The sequence below is a fragment of the Pocillopora verrucosa genome, chromosome 6 (assembly GCF_036669915.1).
Source record: "Pocillopora verrucosa isolate sample1 chromosome 6, ASM3666991v2, whole genome shotgun sequence".
In the NCBI taxonomy this organism is placed as follows: domain Eukaryota; kingdom Metazoa; phylum Cnidaria; class Anthozoa; order Scleractinia; family Pocilloporidae; genus Pocillopora; species Pocillopora verrucosa.
The window spans coordinates 18,649,604-18,665,173 of record NC_089317.1 but is presented as its reverse complement, the minus strand read 5'-3'; the positions used below and the strand labels follow the sequence as shown (position 1 = coordinate 18,665,173).

General features: G+C 40.0%; 1 protein-coding gene across 1 annotated transcript in view; it reads left to right on the top strand.

The window, feature by feature from the left end:
* LOC131797575 (multiple epidermal growth factor-like domains protein 8) overlaps positions 1-15,570 on the top strand; it is a 33,706-nt gene that overhangs the window by 7,328 nt on the left and 10,808 nt on the right. The window contains exons 9-25 of the mRNA XM_066167874.1: positions 782-1,665; positions 2,296-2,499; positions 3,291-3,530; positions 4,431-4,531; positions 5,467-5,598; positions 6,156-6,260; positions 6,729-6,797; positions 7,830-7,988; positions 8,665-8,819; positions 9,395-9,605; positions 10,189-10,801; positions 11,458-11,781; positions 12,614-12,703; positions 13,318-13,489; positions 14,020-14,189; positions 14,560-14,704; positions 15,086-15,399. Of these exons, the coding sequence (XP_066023971.1) occupies positions 782-1,665; positions 2,296-2,499; positions 3,291-3,530; positions 4,431-4,531; positions 5,467-5,598; positions 6,156-6,260; positions 6,729-6,797; positions 7,830-7,988; positions 8,665-8,819; positions 9,395-9,605; positions 10,189-10,801; positions 11,458-11,781; positions 12,614-12,703; positions 13,318-13,489; positions 14,020-14,189; positions 14,560-14,704; positions 15,086-15,399 (4,088 nt within the window). The remainder of the gene's footprint in view (positions 1-781; positions 1,666-2,295; positions 2,500-3,290; positions 3,531-4,430; positions 4,532-5,466; positions 5,599-6,155; positions 6,261-6,728; positions 6,798-7,829; positions 7,989-8,664; positions 8,820-9,394; positions 9,606-10,188; positions 10,802-11,457; positions 11,782-12,613; positions 12,704-13,317; positions 13,490-14,019; positions 14,190-14,559; positions 14,705-15,085; positions 15,400-15,570) is intronic.

The window sequence follows — 15,570 nt, the reverse complement described above, 5'->3', positions numbered from 1 at the left end:
TGCTGACAAGGAGAATTTGTTTAATAATCAGGAGCTTCTTTAGTTGGTAATCATTTCCTTTATTCTGGTTACATTAATGTTTGATTCAGGGGTGATATTGTAAGGAGAAATTAGATGCTTGTCACTCTTAGGTAGCAAAGGGTTTAAATGTCTTGCACAAAATGGAAACTGTATCTTTTTTCTTCAGTTGTAAATTTCAAACTGTTGGTGACCATTATAGTAACTCTTTAAATCTTTAGAGTTATCAGTATCTAATTTTTCCTGACAATAGTACTGCTGAATTATCATAACTTTCAAGTGAATAAAGGAAATGATTGCTAAAACAATAAGCTTTGATTATCTAACCCTTTAACTACCATGATCTCATCAGTAATTCTCCTTTCTGTCTGCCATACAGTTCTTGTGATGTTAGTTTGGAGAATTTTGTTATTGAATCAACTTTTAATCTCCCAACTGATATTTTTCTTAATTCTCATCACTTGTCTGCTTGATACTGTATGGATATTGTAAGGAGAAATTCTGTCTTGGTCACTTGGGGGTCTTAAAGGGTTAACAAGTTCTTCTTGTCAGTACCAAAGGAAATGTACAGAGATGAGTATTGAGAATGTAGACACTGATGTTAGGGTGGGAAGGGTTACTGGAGAACCACTCAACTGTTGAGTTGAAATCAGTCTTTGTTATCAGTTTTTCTTATGTGTCATCATTGTTTTTGTTCAAGAGAATAGCGTGAAGTCAACTTAAGCTCTTGTAATTTTTTTTTTGTTTGTATTCATTAAAATAGGTGGAAACATTCATGAACATTTCCGTGAAGAAATTTGTTATGACAACAAAACTCTGTTTTACCACCTGAAATGCAACAAGTGGATTTCAGCATCAACATTTGATGCTCTTTCTCCTTCTGATGGAAATCCTCAGCAGGGACGATTTTCTCATTCAGCTCTTCTGCGAAAGGGACGAGTCATGCTTGTGACTGGTGGCTTTGCTGGGTTGCCACTTGGAGATGTCTTGGGCTATAAATTACCAGTTGCCATAGCAGCAAAAAACACTGTAGGTGGACACTGTGAAGGCTATAGTACTCAGACAAGTTGTCGGGAAGACCCAGAATGTGGGTGGTGCAGTTCATCAACAAAGTGTCTGAGCCGTGATTTGTCAGCAAATTGTTCAGTGAGCCTGATACAGGGTTCATGTCCTGGAGCCTGTGCTATTTATTCACAGTGTAGTAGTTGTTTATCATTTGGTGGTACTCACTGTGGCTGGTGTGTACAGGACAGTAGGTGTTACCCCGTTAACTCACCAATAGGAGCCTGTCAGAGTGGTGCTGTCAGCAGCAAAGTCAGAGGCTGGTGGGGAAATGAAGGACAATTTCTAACATCATTAAGCCAGTGTAAAACAATGGATTTTCCACCTGGTCTGACAGTTGTGGATTACAGAGAGGTCCCAAACATTACCTTTCCTGATAGCATAAGAATTGTACCAGAATCAGAGACAACAATTTTGAAGCAAACTGGCCACAAGAAAGCCCGTATGATTGAGATGATAGGCTTTGTTTATCCATTTAAGTTCGAAACAGCACCTTGGACATCCTACACATTAGATCTTGTACTTAGGAATGTTAAAGATACAGCAAAGCTTTGGCTGAGTACAGATGAAACTGAGGCAAAGGGAGTAAGTACACCTGTCTATCCAAACCTCTTCTGTTTCACTCAAGTAACTAGATTTGTTGTGGCGAACACCTGAACAGTGGAATTGCAAAAAATCAGATTGTTTGTACCAATGCAGTGTGCAAATGCGCATGCTCTGATAGGTATCTTGCTATGATCACCTCGTGCAAAGTGATTATAGCTGGAGCACTTAAATTCAAAATGGCTTGCCTCACATTTGCCAATGTTTTCGTGGAAGTGATTTAGGCAATGGAAGAAAATTCAATTGAGAAGAGCACAAAAGATGTTAAAAGAAGTGAAGTTTTTGCTGATTGAACTTAGTAAACCTGTTAAAATTGCTTGCTTATCTTCATACAAGTAATCAATGCAGTTATAACAAAATATGTGCAATGCTATCTTTGTTTACGGAATTTAAAAAGGAATTTGAAAGCAACTGAGCAATTATGCTAAAATAATTATATGCCTTCGGCAAATAGTTTTTAAATAACACCAAGTTCTCATTACTGATTTACAAGGAAATGTGTCGCAGCTAGAGGGGAGAATTTACAATCTGACTTTGGTAGTTAAAGTATCCTCTGATTTACAGCGTTTTTGTTGATTTTTCGTTAAAAAAAGAAAACGCCTTTTTCACTAGGAGTTGGTAGCTCATTGTACAGAATTGGGGTCTCTGCCATGTTCAGTTGTAGCTCAGCGCAGTAACGATCAGCCCCTGTTCCCATCTCCATCTGAAGGGAAGAAGTATTATCTAAGAGTTGAAGCTAACCAGAGTTTAGATGCTTCCGTGGATTCTGTTGTTCGTCTGGTGTGGAACAAAACAGATTCTGTGTACTCAATGGTGGTGAGTTCTTTCTTTCTTTCTTTATCTATTTGTGATATTTAGTTCAGCTCAGTTCAGCTTTTAATGGGGGCCTACGTAATCAATAACCAGGCAAGACCACAACACCAGGAATTACATTCCCTTCTCTTTGTGAGAAGTGTGTGGGCTCTTTAACATCCTCTGCTAACCAGTATAGAGAAAATTCAGGATTGTGGGCCTATAGTTTATTGTTTTACCTGAGGATACTAGATTGCGTAACTATTTACAGATGTCCAAGAAAAAGCAGCACTTTCTCCTCAGTTATTTTAAGACCCTGAGTGTTTGTTCAGTCTCGAGATTGAACCCACGACCTCCTGCACGGTAGTTCGGCGCTCTACAATGTGAGCTAACTAAGACCAGTCAAAAGTTCTTTCCGTACTCAACTCAATGAATCCATTGTCCAGGTCAAGTGTGGGTCAAACTTTCAAACAAGAGACTTTTGTCATCGAGGATCCTAACAATATGCAGGATATTTGTTATTACGCTAGGCTGGAGATTTATTCCTCTTCAGCTCAGTGGTAGAGCATTTGGGCAAAAACGAAAAAGAAATGGTGTGTCTTACCAATGTTATCTTCTAAAGGAGATGTTTTCCATGTAATATCTGTACTTAAGCTAGCACGGCCTTTTCTTCCCAAGCATTTTCCTGAGATCAAATTTTGGCTCCGAACAACCCCATATCAGCCACACATCGCCTTAACTGTCGGCGTAATTCTCAATGTCTAAGCCAAAGATGGTGTACCAGTTGAAATAAGATCCTTTGTATTCTTCCTCAGCCTATAACTACTCAGTTCCTCCAGCCATACGCCAGTTCAAATGGTGATTGTTCTGCGCATAAGACTTGTTTGGCCTGCATGACAGATGCATCATGTGGTTGGTGTGTGACAGCTTGCTTGTCACGCAATGCTCCCCCTGGTTCATGTCAGGACGGTGTTGGAAATCTAAGAAATATCACCTTAAATGTGACCGAGTGCACCTTGTGTTCTGACCACGTGGACTGCCAATCTTGTGTGCAGGTTGGTATACAAAAAACAAATGTTGTTATGTGCATCTGTATTGCAGTGGAAAAAAGGGAACTTTACGATGGACATTTTCTCATGTTTGAAACTGCTTGCGCAAACCTTAAGTATTTCTCTTTGTTCCGATTGTCTGTTTTGATTACTTTGATTTGGTTTTTGGAAATTCGATTTTAATATGCTCGATGATATTTTACGAGGTATCAGCCACAATGTAAGCCAGAAAACAGTAGGAACGAAATTTTTTGTAAAAATCTGCCAATCACAGGGAAACAAAATGATTTACAATGTGACACATTTCCAGTCGACCTCATATCAGTATGCAGTTGAAATATGGCAGTCTAATTTGGAAATGACTACCCTTTGAGACAAACAATTAAACTCAACCGAATTACAACAAAGTTATCAAATTTTACTAGGCACTGTAATAGGAAAGTTTTTTTTTTTTCAAATCTCACAACACTGATCTGTCAAACGTTCAAATACTTCTCCTTTAGTAACAAACCAATGCAACATATGGTGCATCAGAAGGGGAATTTCTATTCACCCTTTAACCCCTAAAAGTGACTGGCATCTACTTTCTCCTTACAATATGAAGAATATGCATACTGTTGTTAACCCTTTAACTCCCAAGATCTGATTGTTAATTCTCCCCTCTGGCTGCTACACATTTTCTTGTAAATTAGTTTCGAGAACTTGGTGCTAGATCAAGAGAGCAGCTTCTACCCGATAAGTTTGAATATTCTCATTACCTGTTTGCTGAAGAAGGTATGGATATTGTAGGGAGAAGTTTTATGTTCATCACTTCTGGGAGTTAAAGGGTTAAAGATGTAAAGGAGTTATATAATGTGGGTTCATTTGAAAAGGTTGAAATTGATAGGTGAATTTTTTTTTTTTTAGGATGGTGGCTGTAAGTGGGCTAAAATATCAAATACGCTTGGTTGTTATCGCAAAGGAATAACTAGTTTACCAGGAAAGGAGTGTAATAGCCCTTGTCCAAGGTATTTAAGACTAATTACGCATTAAGGTCGCAAGAATAAACGACATGATCACCAACTAAAGGCCTATTTACACGGCACGACTTTGTCGCATGCGACAAGCTTACGACAGGCCTACGACATGACTTAAGAGTCGTAAGCGAGTTGTAGGTTTGATTTACACGAAACAATTCGTGTCGTAAGCCTGTCGTAAGCTTGTCGCATGCGACAAAGTCGTACCGTGTAAATAGGCCCTAAAGAACCTCTCGGTTGTTAACTGAATTCTCCTTGTTCGCACCCTAGGAAACGTACAGAGAAAAGTATCGGAGAATATGAATACTGATGTAAGGGTGTAAAGGGTTAGTTGGGAGGGAAGGTAAAGTCAAGATTTGAGCCAAGGAGACGGTTATTGCTGATTAGATAAGTGGAAAAAAAAAAGAAAAATGAAGAGGGTGGGTGGGGTGGGAGAATGCTTGACTTTGTAGACTGTGAGCAATCACAAGTTTAAAAAAAATTCAGTGAAAAAAATATTGTTGTCAGCATACGGCGCGGAACTCTGGGGTTGAGGCGCACTGTATTTAACTCGCGACAGTTTTCGCTAAGAAGAAGTGGCTGCTCGTAGTCTATCGACACGATCCTTAAAAAATTACGCAGGACTGAAGAATCAACAGCTACAGATAGTGTTTTGAAAACTAAGATAGAATGCAAAAGTGGTCAAATTATATTAAGGTTATATTACATGTAAGCTTGCACTTGCAAAAATGACCCCTGGCCAAGAATGTCCGCTGAGCTCCTGCTGGTTAACTTTGAAAAGTTTTCATTCAATTAGTTTTCCTCTTTTTTCTAATTTCAATCTGCTCTGTTCTGCTCTGCTAGGCAAGCTTTAAGTCAAGGGTTATCGTTATGTGAGTTTGTGCTGAAGGTTAATTTACATGTGTGTTTTTTTTGTTGTCTTACAGTCGTAAAACTTGTAGTAGTTGTGTAAGTGACAATGTAGGATGCACCTGGTGTGACAAAACCCAGAGTTGTTTTATGTTTGGAACATACACATCACGATATCCATATGGACAGTGCTCTCACTGGATTGATAGGTCAGTGAAGAGAAATTGTATTTCGATCAATTCCAAAGCCTAACCCTTCGACCCCTAAGAGTGACCAGCATCTAATTTCTCCTAACAATACTACCCCAGAATCCAACATTACGATCACGAGAATTAAGGAAATGATCACCAACTAAAGAAGCTCTTGATTGTTAAACAAATTCTCCTCGTCAGTACCCTAGGAAATGTATGGTGAATAGTATGGAGAATATGCTTACCTGTGTTAGGGTGTAAAGGGATGAAGTAGCCGTCTTATAAAATTTAGCGAACTCTGCCATGAAGAAAAGGGTGCTAAATTAATCAAATGATCTTGTTGGGGGATGTGTTGCCCTACAACATTCATTAGTGATTTGGGATTCGGGGAGGGGGGGGGGATTCTGGGTTGGGACCCTCCCCTTCCCTCTCCCATTAGACCTGGGTGTCTTTTCTCAAACTAAAATTACTTAGATGACCGCATATTGTTTCTCAACTGTAGTTTTTAAATTGTACTTATCTTCATATATCTACTTCCTGTTTCTCTTCAAACAAAAGTCTTTTTTTGTTTCCAGTGGAGGAAAGTGCTCTAATTGTAGTCAGCACACGGCGTGTAATGACTGCTTGAAGGACATAAGATGTGGCTGGTGTGGAAATGACTTTGATCCACGTATTGGAAGGTATATGTAAGAACTTTGGTATGAATGAACATTCCTTCAGCATACTTCTTACCGATAGACAAGTAATCAAAAGATAATGCGACAGAGCAATTTTCAATGAGTGTCGGAAGAGATTGCTTTGGTTTTGATGAACATTGCTCTTGATTGGTTCAGAAATCTCGCGCCGCCCTCTTAACCAATCAGATGCAAAATTAAAAACAAGTGCGACTAAGCCACCCGCGTTTTCCCGCGCTTTCCCGCATGTCACAGTAAACTTAAGCTCGCATTGGTCGCTGGGAATTTTTCGGTATTAGTTCGACGCTCATTCGAAAACTGCTCTGTCGCATTATCTTTTGATTATTTGTCTATTCGTAAGACATATGCTGAGATACATCAAGCGAACCATTATTGAAACAGTTCTCATATTTGTATCGTTATTACTTTAAAATGATGTATTTTGTGGTTTTTTTCCCCTTTTTTTTCGGTCAGATGTTATGCTGGAGGGTTTAAGTCACCTGACAATGGACAATGTTCAAGTTTATTTCCAACGAATGGAAGGTGTGTTTGTTTACAATTTCTGCCACTGAAAATACTATTATGTCTTAATTAATTACCGATTTTGTTTCCTTTCACTCCATTACACACATTACACTTACCCCTTTTGAACATTTGGATTTTTCCCTTCCCTCTCAATTCCCTATCATCTTGAATATGAGTATGATTTGACTTGTTTGCTAATATTCATTACCGAGGTTTTCAAAATTTGTCACAAGTTAATGTGCGCTTGTTCTTTAAAATTCCTATTGATCATGAGCCATCATGGTTCACATGTCCTTTGTGCGCACAGTCGTGCGCGTATAGTATGACTCGTGAAATTGGGTTTTTCTGCAAAGTTTTGTTGCAGATCAGGGCCCACCTTTGTTCGAAAGCCTTTTTGGGATCATTTTCTCCATTCTATATGGAGCATCCAATCATCAAATTGTTGACAAAAAGAATTATACTGAATTTTCTATGAAACCTTTCAGATCTGAAATCAGATTTCACACTAACCCTGGGTTATCTTAACCCAGCTTTGAACAACCCAGCCCTGAATAATTTCTTACCTCGTGCATTTTGCCTCTCCTCCACTGTGTGGCTTCTAAACTTAGTTGCAGGCAGTGAGATACAAACTAAAGACGTTTTGAAACCTAAATTTCATTAGAGCTTTTTATCAATTCAATCGAGTGTCGAAAAACCCAAACCAAAGTTATCAGAGCGACCAATCAGAGATTAAGAGAGACAGATTGACATCATTACTAGCCAGTGAGAACTCAAAAAGGACATAAGCAACCACTTGGAGCGCGGGAAAACGCGGATGACTAAGTCGCGATTGTTTTTAGTTTTGCTTCCTGTTGGTTGAAAGGATGGCGCGAGTTTTCTGGACCAACTCGGAAAGCAGAGTAAAGTAACACTAATTAAAAGCAATTCCTGCTTACTTGCGACGCTCAATGGAAAATTGCTCTCATACTGTGGTAATTTAGCTGTTAGAATCAACTCGTTATTTATCATTCACACGCTAATTTGTGAGTTTCTCATTTGGTTATTTTGTAGTACTGTGTGGTCTTACTCAGAGTGTCCAGATGTAGACGAGTGTAAGCTGGGCTTGGCTCAGTGTCATCCTAATGCCTCGTGTGTGAACCAGCCCGGCTCATTTAAGTGTGTCTGTAACAGAGGTTTCACAGGGGATGGTGTAAAAGTTTGCAATAAAACGTAAGTCTGAACGAGGTAACAAAATTTAAAGAAACTGTTGCTCTCCGTCGACTAGCAATTAGAACCATTAGATATAACCTTTTCTTTTTGCTACGACTCAGATTTAACGCCCGAAACGTCAGCGTCAAAATTCGCCTCTCATCCAGAGAAATAGCCGCCTGAACAGACGTGTTAGCGTTTTTCAAGCGAGCGAGTAGCTACTTCTTAATCAATGGGTCCAAGTGTATTGAATTGATTGTGGAAAAAGTTACGATGATTTGAGAGATTTTTATCCACTTTATCTCGTGGGAGTTGAATCCACATAATTTCTTTTATCTAGTTAATATATTAACACTTATCGCAGCAAGAGATTAGTTCGTGGTTGGTGAGAGCAGTCGCCTCTCACCGCAGGGGTCTGAGTTTGATTTCCAAACCTGACGTCACATGTGGGTTGAGTTTGTTAGTTCTCGTCTTTGTCCTGTGAGTTTTTCTCTATGGTCACTGGTTTTCCTATCTCCACAAATACCAACATTGTAAATTCAAACTTGAAACTCAAAACAGCGAAAGAAGAACCACCCCGCTGAAGTTCTGGTGCTAAAATCCTTATTTCATCGTTTATTTATTTATTTATTCATTCATTTATTTGGATCGCTGAAAGTGATGCAGCAAGTTTAATTGTAATTTGTTTTTCGTTCAGTTGCTATCATGACTGCGGGAATCATGGTGTTTGCAGTGCAGACTTCACGTGTGATTGTAATCTGGGCTGGCTGGGGGAAAACTGTTCAGTAGATTGTGGTTGTAATGGACACAGTGACTGTTCCCAAGGCATTGGTATTTGCGACAACTGTCAAGGTAAAATTAGTTGGGATAAGTTTCGAATAAATGGTTATGGTTATTCTGGAAGGGATTGTGACGTTTGGTCTGCATACTCGTATAGTATCTTGTTCTTCTGCGATTGTCAATCGGGTTCGTTAAAATCAGCTGTATTTTTCGATTTTGTCTTCTTTCAGCCGTCAGCTTTTCTACGGCTCACCTGTTTTATATGTGTCTATTATAGTGGACATCTGTTATTGTATAATTTCTTTTCCACTGTCCCAGTTGACGTGTTATTGGCGAAGTCATATGTGGAGTGCCTTTTTTCTCTGTGAAAAAAGCAAAAGGGGTCGTGATAAAAGAACTTTACCTCGCTCTTAAGCGCCACCCCATCTTGCTTAACTGGTTCAACAGCATATTTTTGCTTTACTAAGAGTGGTTGTTCAGTAGCCTCCGATTTTTTAGACGGCGGCGAAGTCGCTCGGACGATCTTGTGACAATAGGTTTAAATCCAGCGAAATTGGCCGAAACCATTCCAAACTCGAAAAAAATTCTCAAAGAACAGCTTATTTGTAATTGTTAACAATTCATTTTGTTTTGTGTTTATATCACAGATTATACGTATGGTGCACATTGCGAGCTCTGCGTTCCCGGGTCATTTGGTAACGCAACTACTTCTGAAGGTTGTAAACCATGTCAGTGTAACGGTCACGGTGATCCAGACAAGCATTTTTGTGACATGACAACTGGACAGTGCTATTGTACTGATTTCACCATGGGGTTCCATTGTGACAAGTGTATGCCGGGACTCATGGGAAATCCAACGTAGGTTATGGTTTGTCTGACCCTTGAAAGCTCCAGAAACCGCATAGTTGTTATCTCCACTGTCCAAACGTTTGTATGAAATTTTGTCTACCTGCGTTTTAAGAGCCCTAAGAATAAATTTAAATTTACTGAAAGCAACTCACTAACCTGACTACACATTCAAACACACAACGCGCGGCAAACAGTTTCTGGTTTGATCACCTCCAAGAAGTCATTATTTGAGTCACGAATGCCTTTTTATGTGGCTCCCTATTGTTCAAACAGAACGCTAAGAGACGGAAGAAAAAGTGATAAAGCTTTGTTACGTTAGAGCTAATAGGCCAGGTTGCTGAGCAAGAATCAAAATGGCGACGCGCGCCCGCGGTCGAAAGCGTCATCTCATTATAAGAAATTTTCGATGAGTTATTTTACTTCTTTGAAACTCAAAATGCAGCCAATATCCAAAGTTCAATATGTACTTTTTTATGGTGGGAAAAAAGATTTTATAGTCTCTGGAGCATACTTCTCTTGGTGAAGGAGAACCAAGTGCAGGCCACTCTCAGTAGCAGATAGAATTACTCTAACTTCAACCCATAAATTCCAGGAATGGTGGATTGTGTTTCCATGAATGTAAACCTCGCAGTATCCTCACTAACATCTCGGAAGGTTTCATTTCAACTGAAATGGGCAGAGGAGTGCAGAACAAGAAGGAAGCTAGCTGTTTATGGCTGATCTCTTCACTGAGTAACAGCAGCCATAATGTCGTGTATGGTCCGTCTCCTCCACCTGTGGAAAAGAGGGGGCATATTATCCTCACATTCAAGGATCTTCGCATCAATTGTCTCACTGATCATGTCGAAGTGTACGATGGTCTTCCTCCTTTTGTACTGGATAATTCGTCGTCCGTCCAGTCATTTTACAAGCTGGGGTCGTTCTGCGATTGGAGTGGAAACAAGTTAAGATCTGCCACGGCTAAGTTGGGGAACATGGTTGTACTCGTCAAGGCTGATTTGAGTTCCGGTGCACTTTCAAAGGGCTTTAGTGCGAAGTTCAAAGTCAGAAAATGCCCAGATCTCTGTGATGGAAATATGAAATGTGTGATGACCTCACATAGGGAGCAATGTGTTTGCTTAGACGGGTGGACAGGGGACGCTTGTAACCAACAGTTGTGTCCAAACAACTGCAGCTTGTCGTTTGGCCAAGGACACTGTAATCAGGTAGGTGCAGTATGCATTATTGAGGGAAATAACCTGCAATAATTAAAACCCGCCGAAACTTAACGCAATAACGCGATATTCTGTGCTTTGTTTTTCAGCTAATCTGATGTGGGGAGTAGCGAGGGTTTCGTGCCTTCCAACGTCCCAGATTCTTTGGTTATCCTTCCCTTGCAAAAACCAATAATCCAAATTTCATAACAGCCTGCAAACAGTGGATGTGCTATTACTGAAATAAAATGGATCATTTTCGCTTTTTTTTTTAATTTCTCTGAAGAGAGAACGGATTTGCATGTAACACTATTTGCTAGTTTGGATAAAATATTTCCTCAGTGTCTGTACCGAAAAGTTCCTCATTCAGAAAGGAAAAGATTTTTTGTTAGCCTTCTTACCACTACCGACATTTGTTCTTGTTATTGCTCTTTTTTTTTAGTTTGCGAGGAGGTCCTCATTATGAGCGCCGCAGGACGCGCGTTTCTCCGTCCGCGGGAAGATTTGAGACAAGTCGGGAAGAGGTTCACCGGGGGTCTTGTACTAATAGTGCCAGACCCCTTGCAGATCTCTCGCCGACTCGCGTCGGAGCGCTAATTTTTTTTCATATGCGGTTAATTGACATGACTGAAAAGTCTAAATGGTTGTAACCATTCTTAAATCAACAGACTTTAGGAAGCTGTATTTGCTCCAGTGGTTTCGCTGGCCCCGACTGCAGTCAAGTCATCACTCCTGGTGACGGGGTGTGGGAGGTTCTCAGTGGTGGACCACACCCTAACAAAAGTACCAATCGCTTGGCTCGTATGGGGCACACCATGGTGCACGGACCAGGAGTTTTGTTGGTTTACGCTGGTTATTCCTTCACCTACGGACTGTTGGACGATCTTTATAGTTACAATTTAACCTCCAATACTTGGTCACTTATGGAAGTGAATCGTGTCAACGTGACGGTTCCCCCTTCTCGATATCTTCACTCGGCCGTATTTCATACAGTAAGTGCAGTAATTTATGGTGAACGAAGCTTTGTATTGTAACTAAGTGCTTTGCTAAGAACAGAGATTAAATATGAACAGACAATGCTGTCATAGAACCGTGTAATTCGATTCTTTAAAAATGCTCAGATTGCAATTCGTTTCCTCTCCCTGAAAAGAAATTTCGCAATCAGATATTCCAGGAGAAATTAAAACGCCTTAGTTGTAATGCTTAGAAAAGTTAACAGGGTGTATTGGAGTGCTTTTCTGTTGAGTGTTGTAAAAACTGTCGTGAGACTAAAGCAAAGTAATTACAACAGCCAATCAGGAGAAAGGAAAATACCTTGACAAGCCAATGAGAACTCAAAGAAAAAAAGCGAAATGCCTAAAGCGCGGGAAAACGCGGGCGACCAAGTCGTGATTGGTTTTAGTTTTGCATGTCATTGGTTGAGAGAGTGGCGCGAGTTTTCTCGACCAATCACTGAACGAAATAACACAAAACCAATGCAGTCTCGGATCACTTTTGGCACTCAGTTGCAAAATTGCTCTATTAATCCTTTAATTCCCAAGAGTGATTAACATGTAACTTCTCCCTGTAATATCTAAACATTATCTAGCAAACAGGTCATAAGAATACTCAAACTTATCAGGTAGACGTTGTTATCTCGATCTAACACCAAATTCTTGTAACTTATTTACAAGGAAATGTGTAGCAGCTAGAGGGGAGAATTGACAATCAGATCTTGGGAGATAAAGGGTTAACAACTTGAAGATAGAAATTAACATCTAATGAAGTTAAGAATTTGAGGAACATTACAGGTCATATTCAGAGCTTTGAACCGTGATTTTATAGGACGCTATGATGGTTTATGGAGGAGAAACTGATGATGGTGCTGATGATTCGCTCTGGTCATTTAATACGACAAGTTTCCTTTGGAATAAGGTAACTTGCCCTAAGGAGGCATTTAAAGGCTGAGGATACACGGAAATTGGCGCCTACTCTTTCTGTCACTGCCCAAAATCTTACACGATACTTTTGAAGAACGTGCAGTCTTCATTGCAATTTGTTTTTTCTCCCTTCAATCAGTGCCCCTTGGATCAAAATTACAAGCTTTCGTATTTACTGTGTGGGAGTGCGGTGTACCTAACGCGCCTCACTACAGCTAGAGGATGAAGGAAGAACAGTTTGAAGAGAATGTTTTTTGTTTGTTTGTTTTTTTTTTTGTTTTGTTTTTGTTTTTTTAGTGTCACTGTGGGCAGAGCTCAAGCACCTCGCTTTTATTTTTTTTTTCTACTTGCGATACATTCAGTGACAGTACGTCAAGTAAGCTGTAACATTACGTCAGTCATAACTCCATGATATATTTAACATCCCCATCCGATGAGGTAATATGGTGTTACGAAATACCAGATTGAACATTTTGCTGGCTAGAAGGTGGATGGTGAAGTAACCAAAAATAGTTTGCTCGAGAGACCAGAAATGCTGCACTGTCCCAAACAGCTGTAACTGAGTATGTAGATTTATCTAATGCTTTAATTACCCCTTCATTCCTCTAGTTGATCAGTAAGGGCCCCAAGGTGGCAGGTCACACTACCACTCTTGTAGGAGATGATATTTACATTATCGGAGGATATGACCGCGTCAGGGGCTTCAGCGAGAGATCTTACAAATACAATGTGATCACTAAGGTGTGGGCGAACTTGACAACAAGCGGACCTTCCCCCAAAGGTTTGTATCGTCCATGGTGGTGGTTGTTTCGCGGACCAGTCATTATTTATCGCATGGGGGGGGGGGGGGGATTTTGGGAGGGATCGGTGCGGAGGGGGATCAGTCGTCGCCAATGAGGACGGGAGAGATGAATCATAAGAATATTGTATTGCAGAGCTTTATGGGGGGATCAGGTGAAATTTTATCGTTATACAAGCGAAATCCTCCGCACCCACCGCACCCCTCCCCCTTCCCAAGCGTTTTTCATTAAAGAGTCATAAAACCAAAACGAAAGTAATCACAAAGGCTAAAATCAGGAGAAAAGTAAACATCACAACGAACCATTGATCATTTACTGTAAAAACAAGCTAAATGCCTAAAGAGTGGTTTTGGTTTGCATCTGATTGGATTAGAAAATGGCGCGAGTGTTCTGGAACAATCGTCGACAGTAGCGAAGTAAAACCAATGCAATCCCGAATTACTTTGATATACTCTCAACTAGAAATTGTTCTAGAAGGCAAACCCTGATGTTTTTGTTTTGTATGTTGTAGGTGTGTATGGACATTCTGCTGTGCATTACTCCACGTCTAGCAAGTCAATTATTTTGGTGTTTGGTGGATATCGATTCAGGATTCACTCAGTCGCCGCTTCAGATGAGCTTTACTCCTTTGATCTGACATCAAAGAAATGGAGCATTTTGCAGCCTATGCCGTCCAATGAGGTAAGACTTGTGAAATCCAAATTACTATGTCTTTTGTGCGAAAAAAAAATATTAGAAAAAAAAATTATTGAAACAGAGGATGAATGTAGCTACAAGTTTGGTCTCGTTTGCATGCAATTTCTATTTCGACATATTTTGTTTGTTTGTTCCCTCGTCTTTTTCACAGAATACTTCAGGCTATTGAAAGTTCTGTCATAGTGAAATGCTTTTTACCAGGAACGTTCTTGATTATTTTATCGTGAATGTTAGCCACAAATCTTCACCTTTCTTACTTACCCGTACAAACTCAGGAACGAAAGTTTGCTAACAGCAAAGACGATTAAAGTGCCGCGTGTTTTTCATTAATCTTGCTCTTCTACTATTTTTGCAGCCGAGTCCGAAATACTTTCACTCAACAGCCATTATTGGTGATCTTATGGTTGTCTACGGAGGAAGGAGTAACACGTCGGATCAGTTTTTCTCACGTCAACTTTGGTTTTATAATGTTAAATGCAACTATTGGCATCTTTTCTCTGGTATTATTTATCGTTTGTCTTGTTTTAAAACTCTGTAAATCACACCAACTCATTATAATTTTGGCCATTTGCTTTCCTATCCGCTGTCAGAAAATTACCGAAACCATGATGACTACAACAGCCAATCACAACAAAGGAAATATCATAAGGAGCCAATGAGAACTCAAAGCAAAAACCAAGCGGGCAAAAAAAGCGGGAAAACGCGTGTGACAAAGTCACGATTGGATTTAGTTTTGAATCTGATTGGTTGATAGAGTGGTGCGAATTCCTCGACCAGGCGCAGAGCAGAGTTGACCTAAAACTAATGCGAATGGATTATTGTAAACGCTCATTTTTATTTATATTTTCTTTTTTCTTATTGTGTTCTCCTGTAATTTGCAGAAAAGAATTTGGTCGGTAGCAAACCTGAGGGGCTTTTGTCTGCTGCTACGGTCCAGATCGCTGGCAAATTTTACCTTTTTGGAGGATTCGACGGTCAAACACAAGCAGACCTGTTTAGACTCACTCTTCCTGTTGATCTGTGCCAAGGTTATACTTCCAAAGAGAACTGCAGTGCTGTTAAGACCTGCAGCTGGTGCGAACTGCAGAATGTCACACAAGGGGGAAATGTTACCTTACTCACCAATAACAGTGCGTGCTACTCCGTGACGTCACCTTTACCAGCTGCCTGTTACGCCGAACCAAATGTCACGCAGGTATTTTAAAACACGTAGTAGGATAGTACCTGGTTTCTTCTAAACCGTGGATATTAAAACTCAACTCGAAGTTCTGGCGGAATTATGCGACCTTTTAAAGGTTCAATGAATTTTTTGTGCGGAAATTTGCACCCGACAATTTCCGCACCAAAATTGAGCAACGGTTTGGCT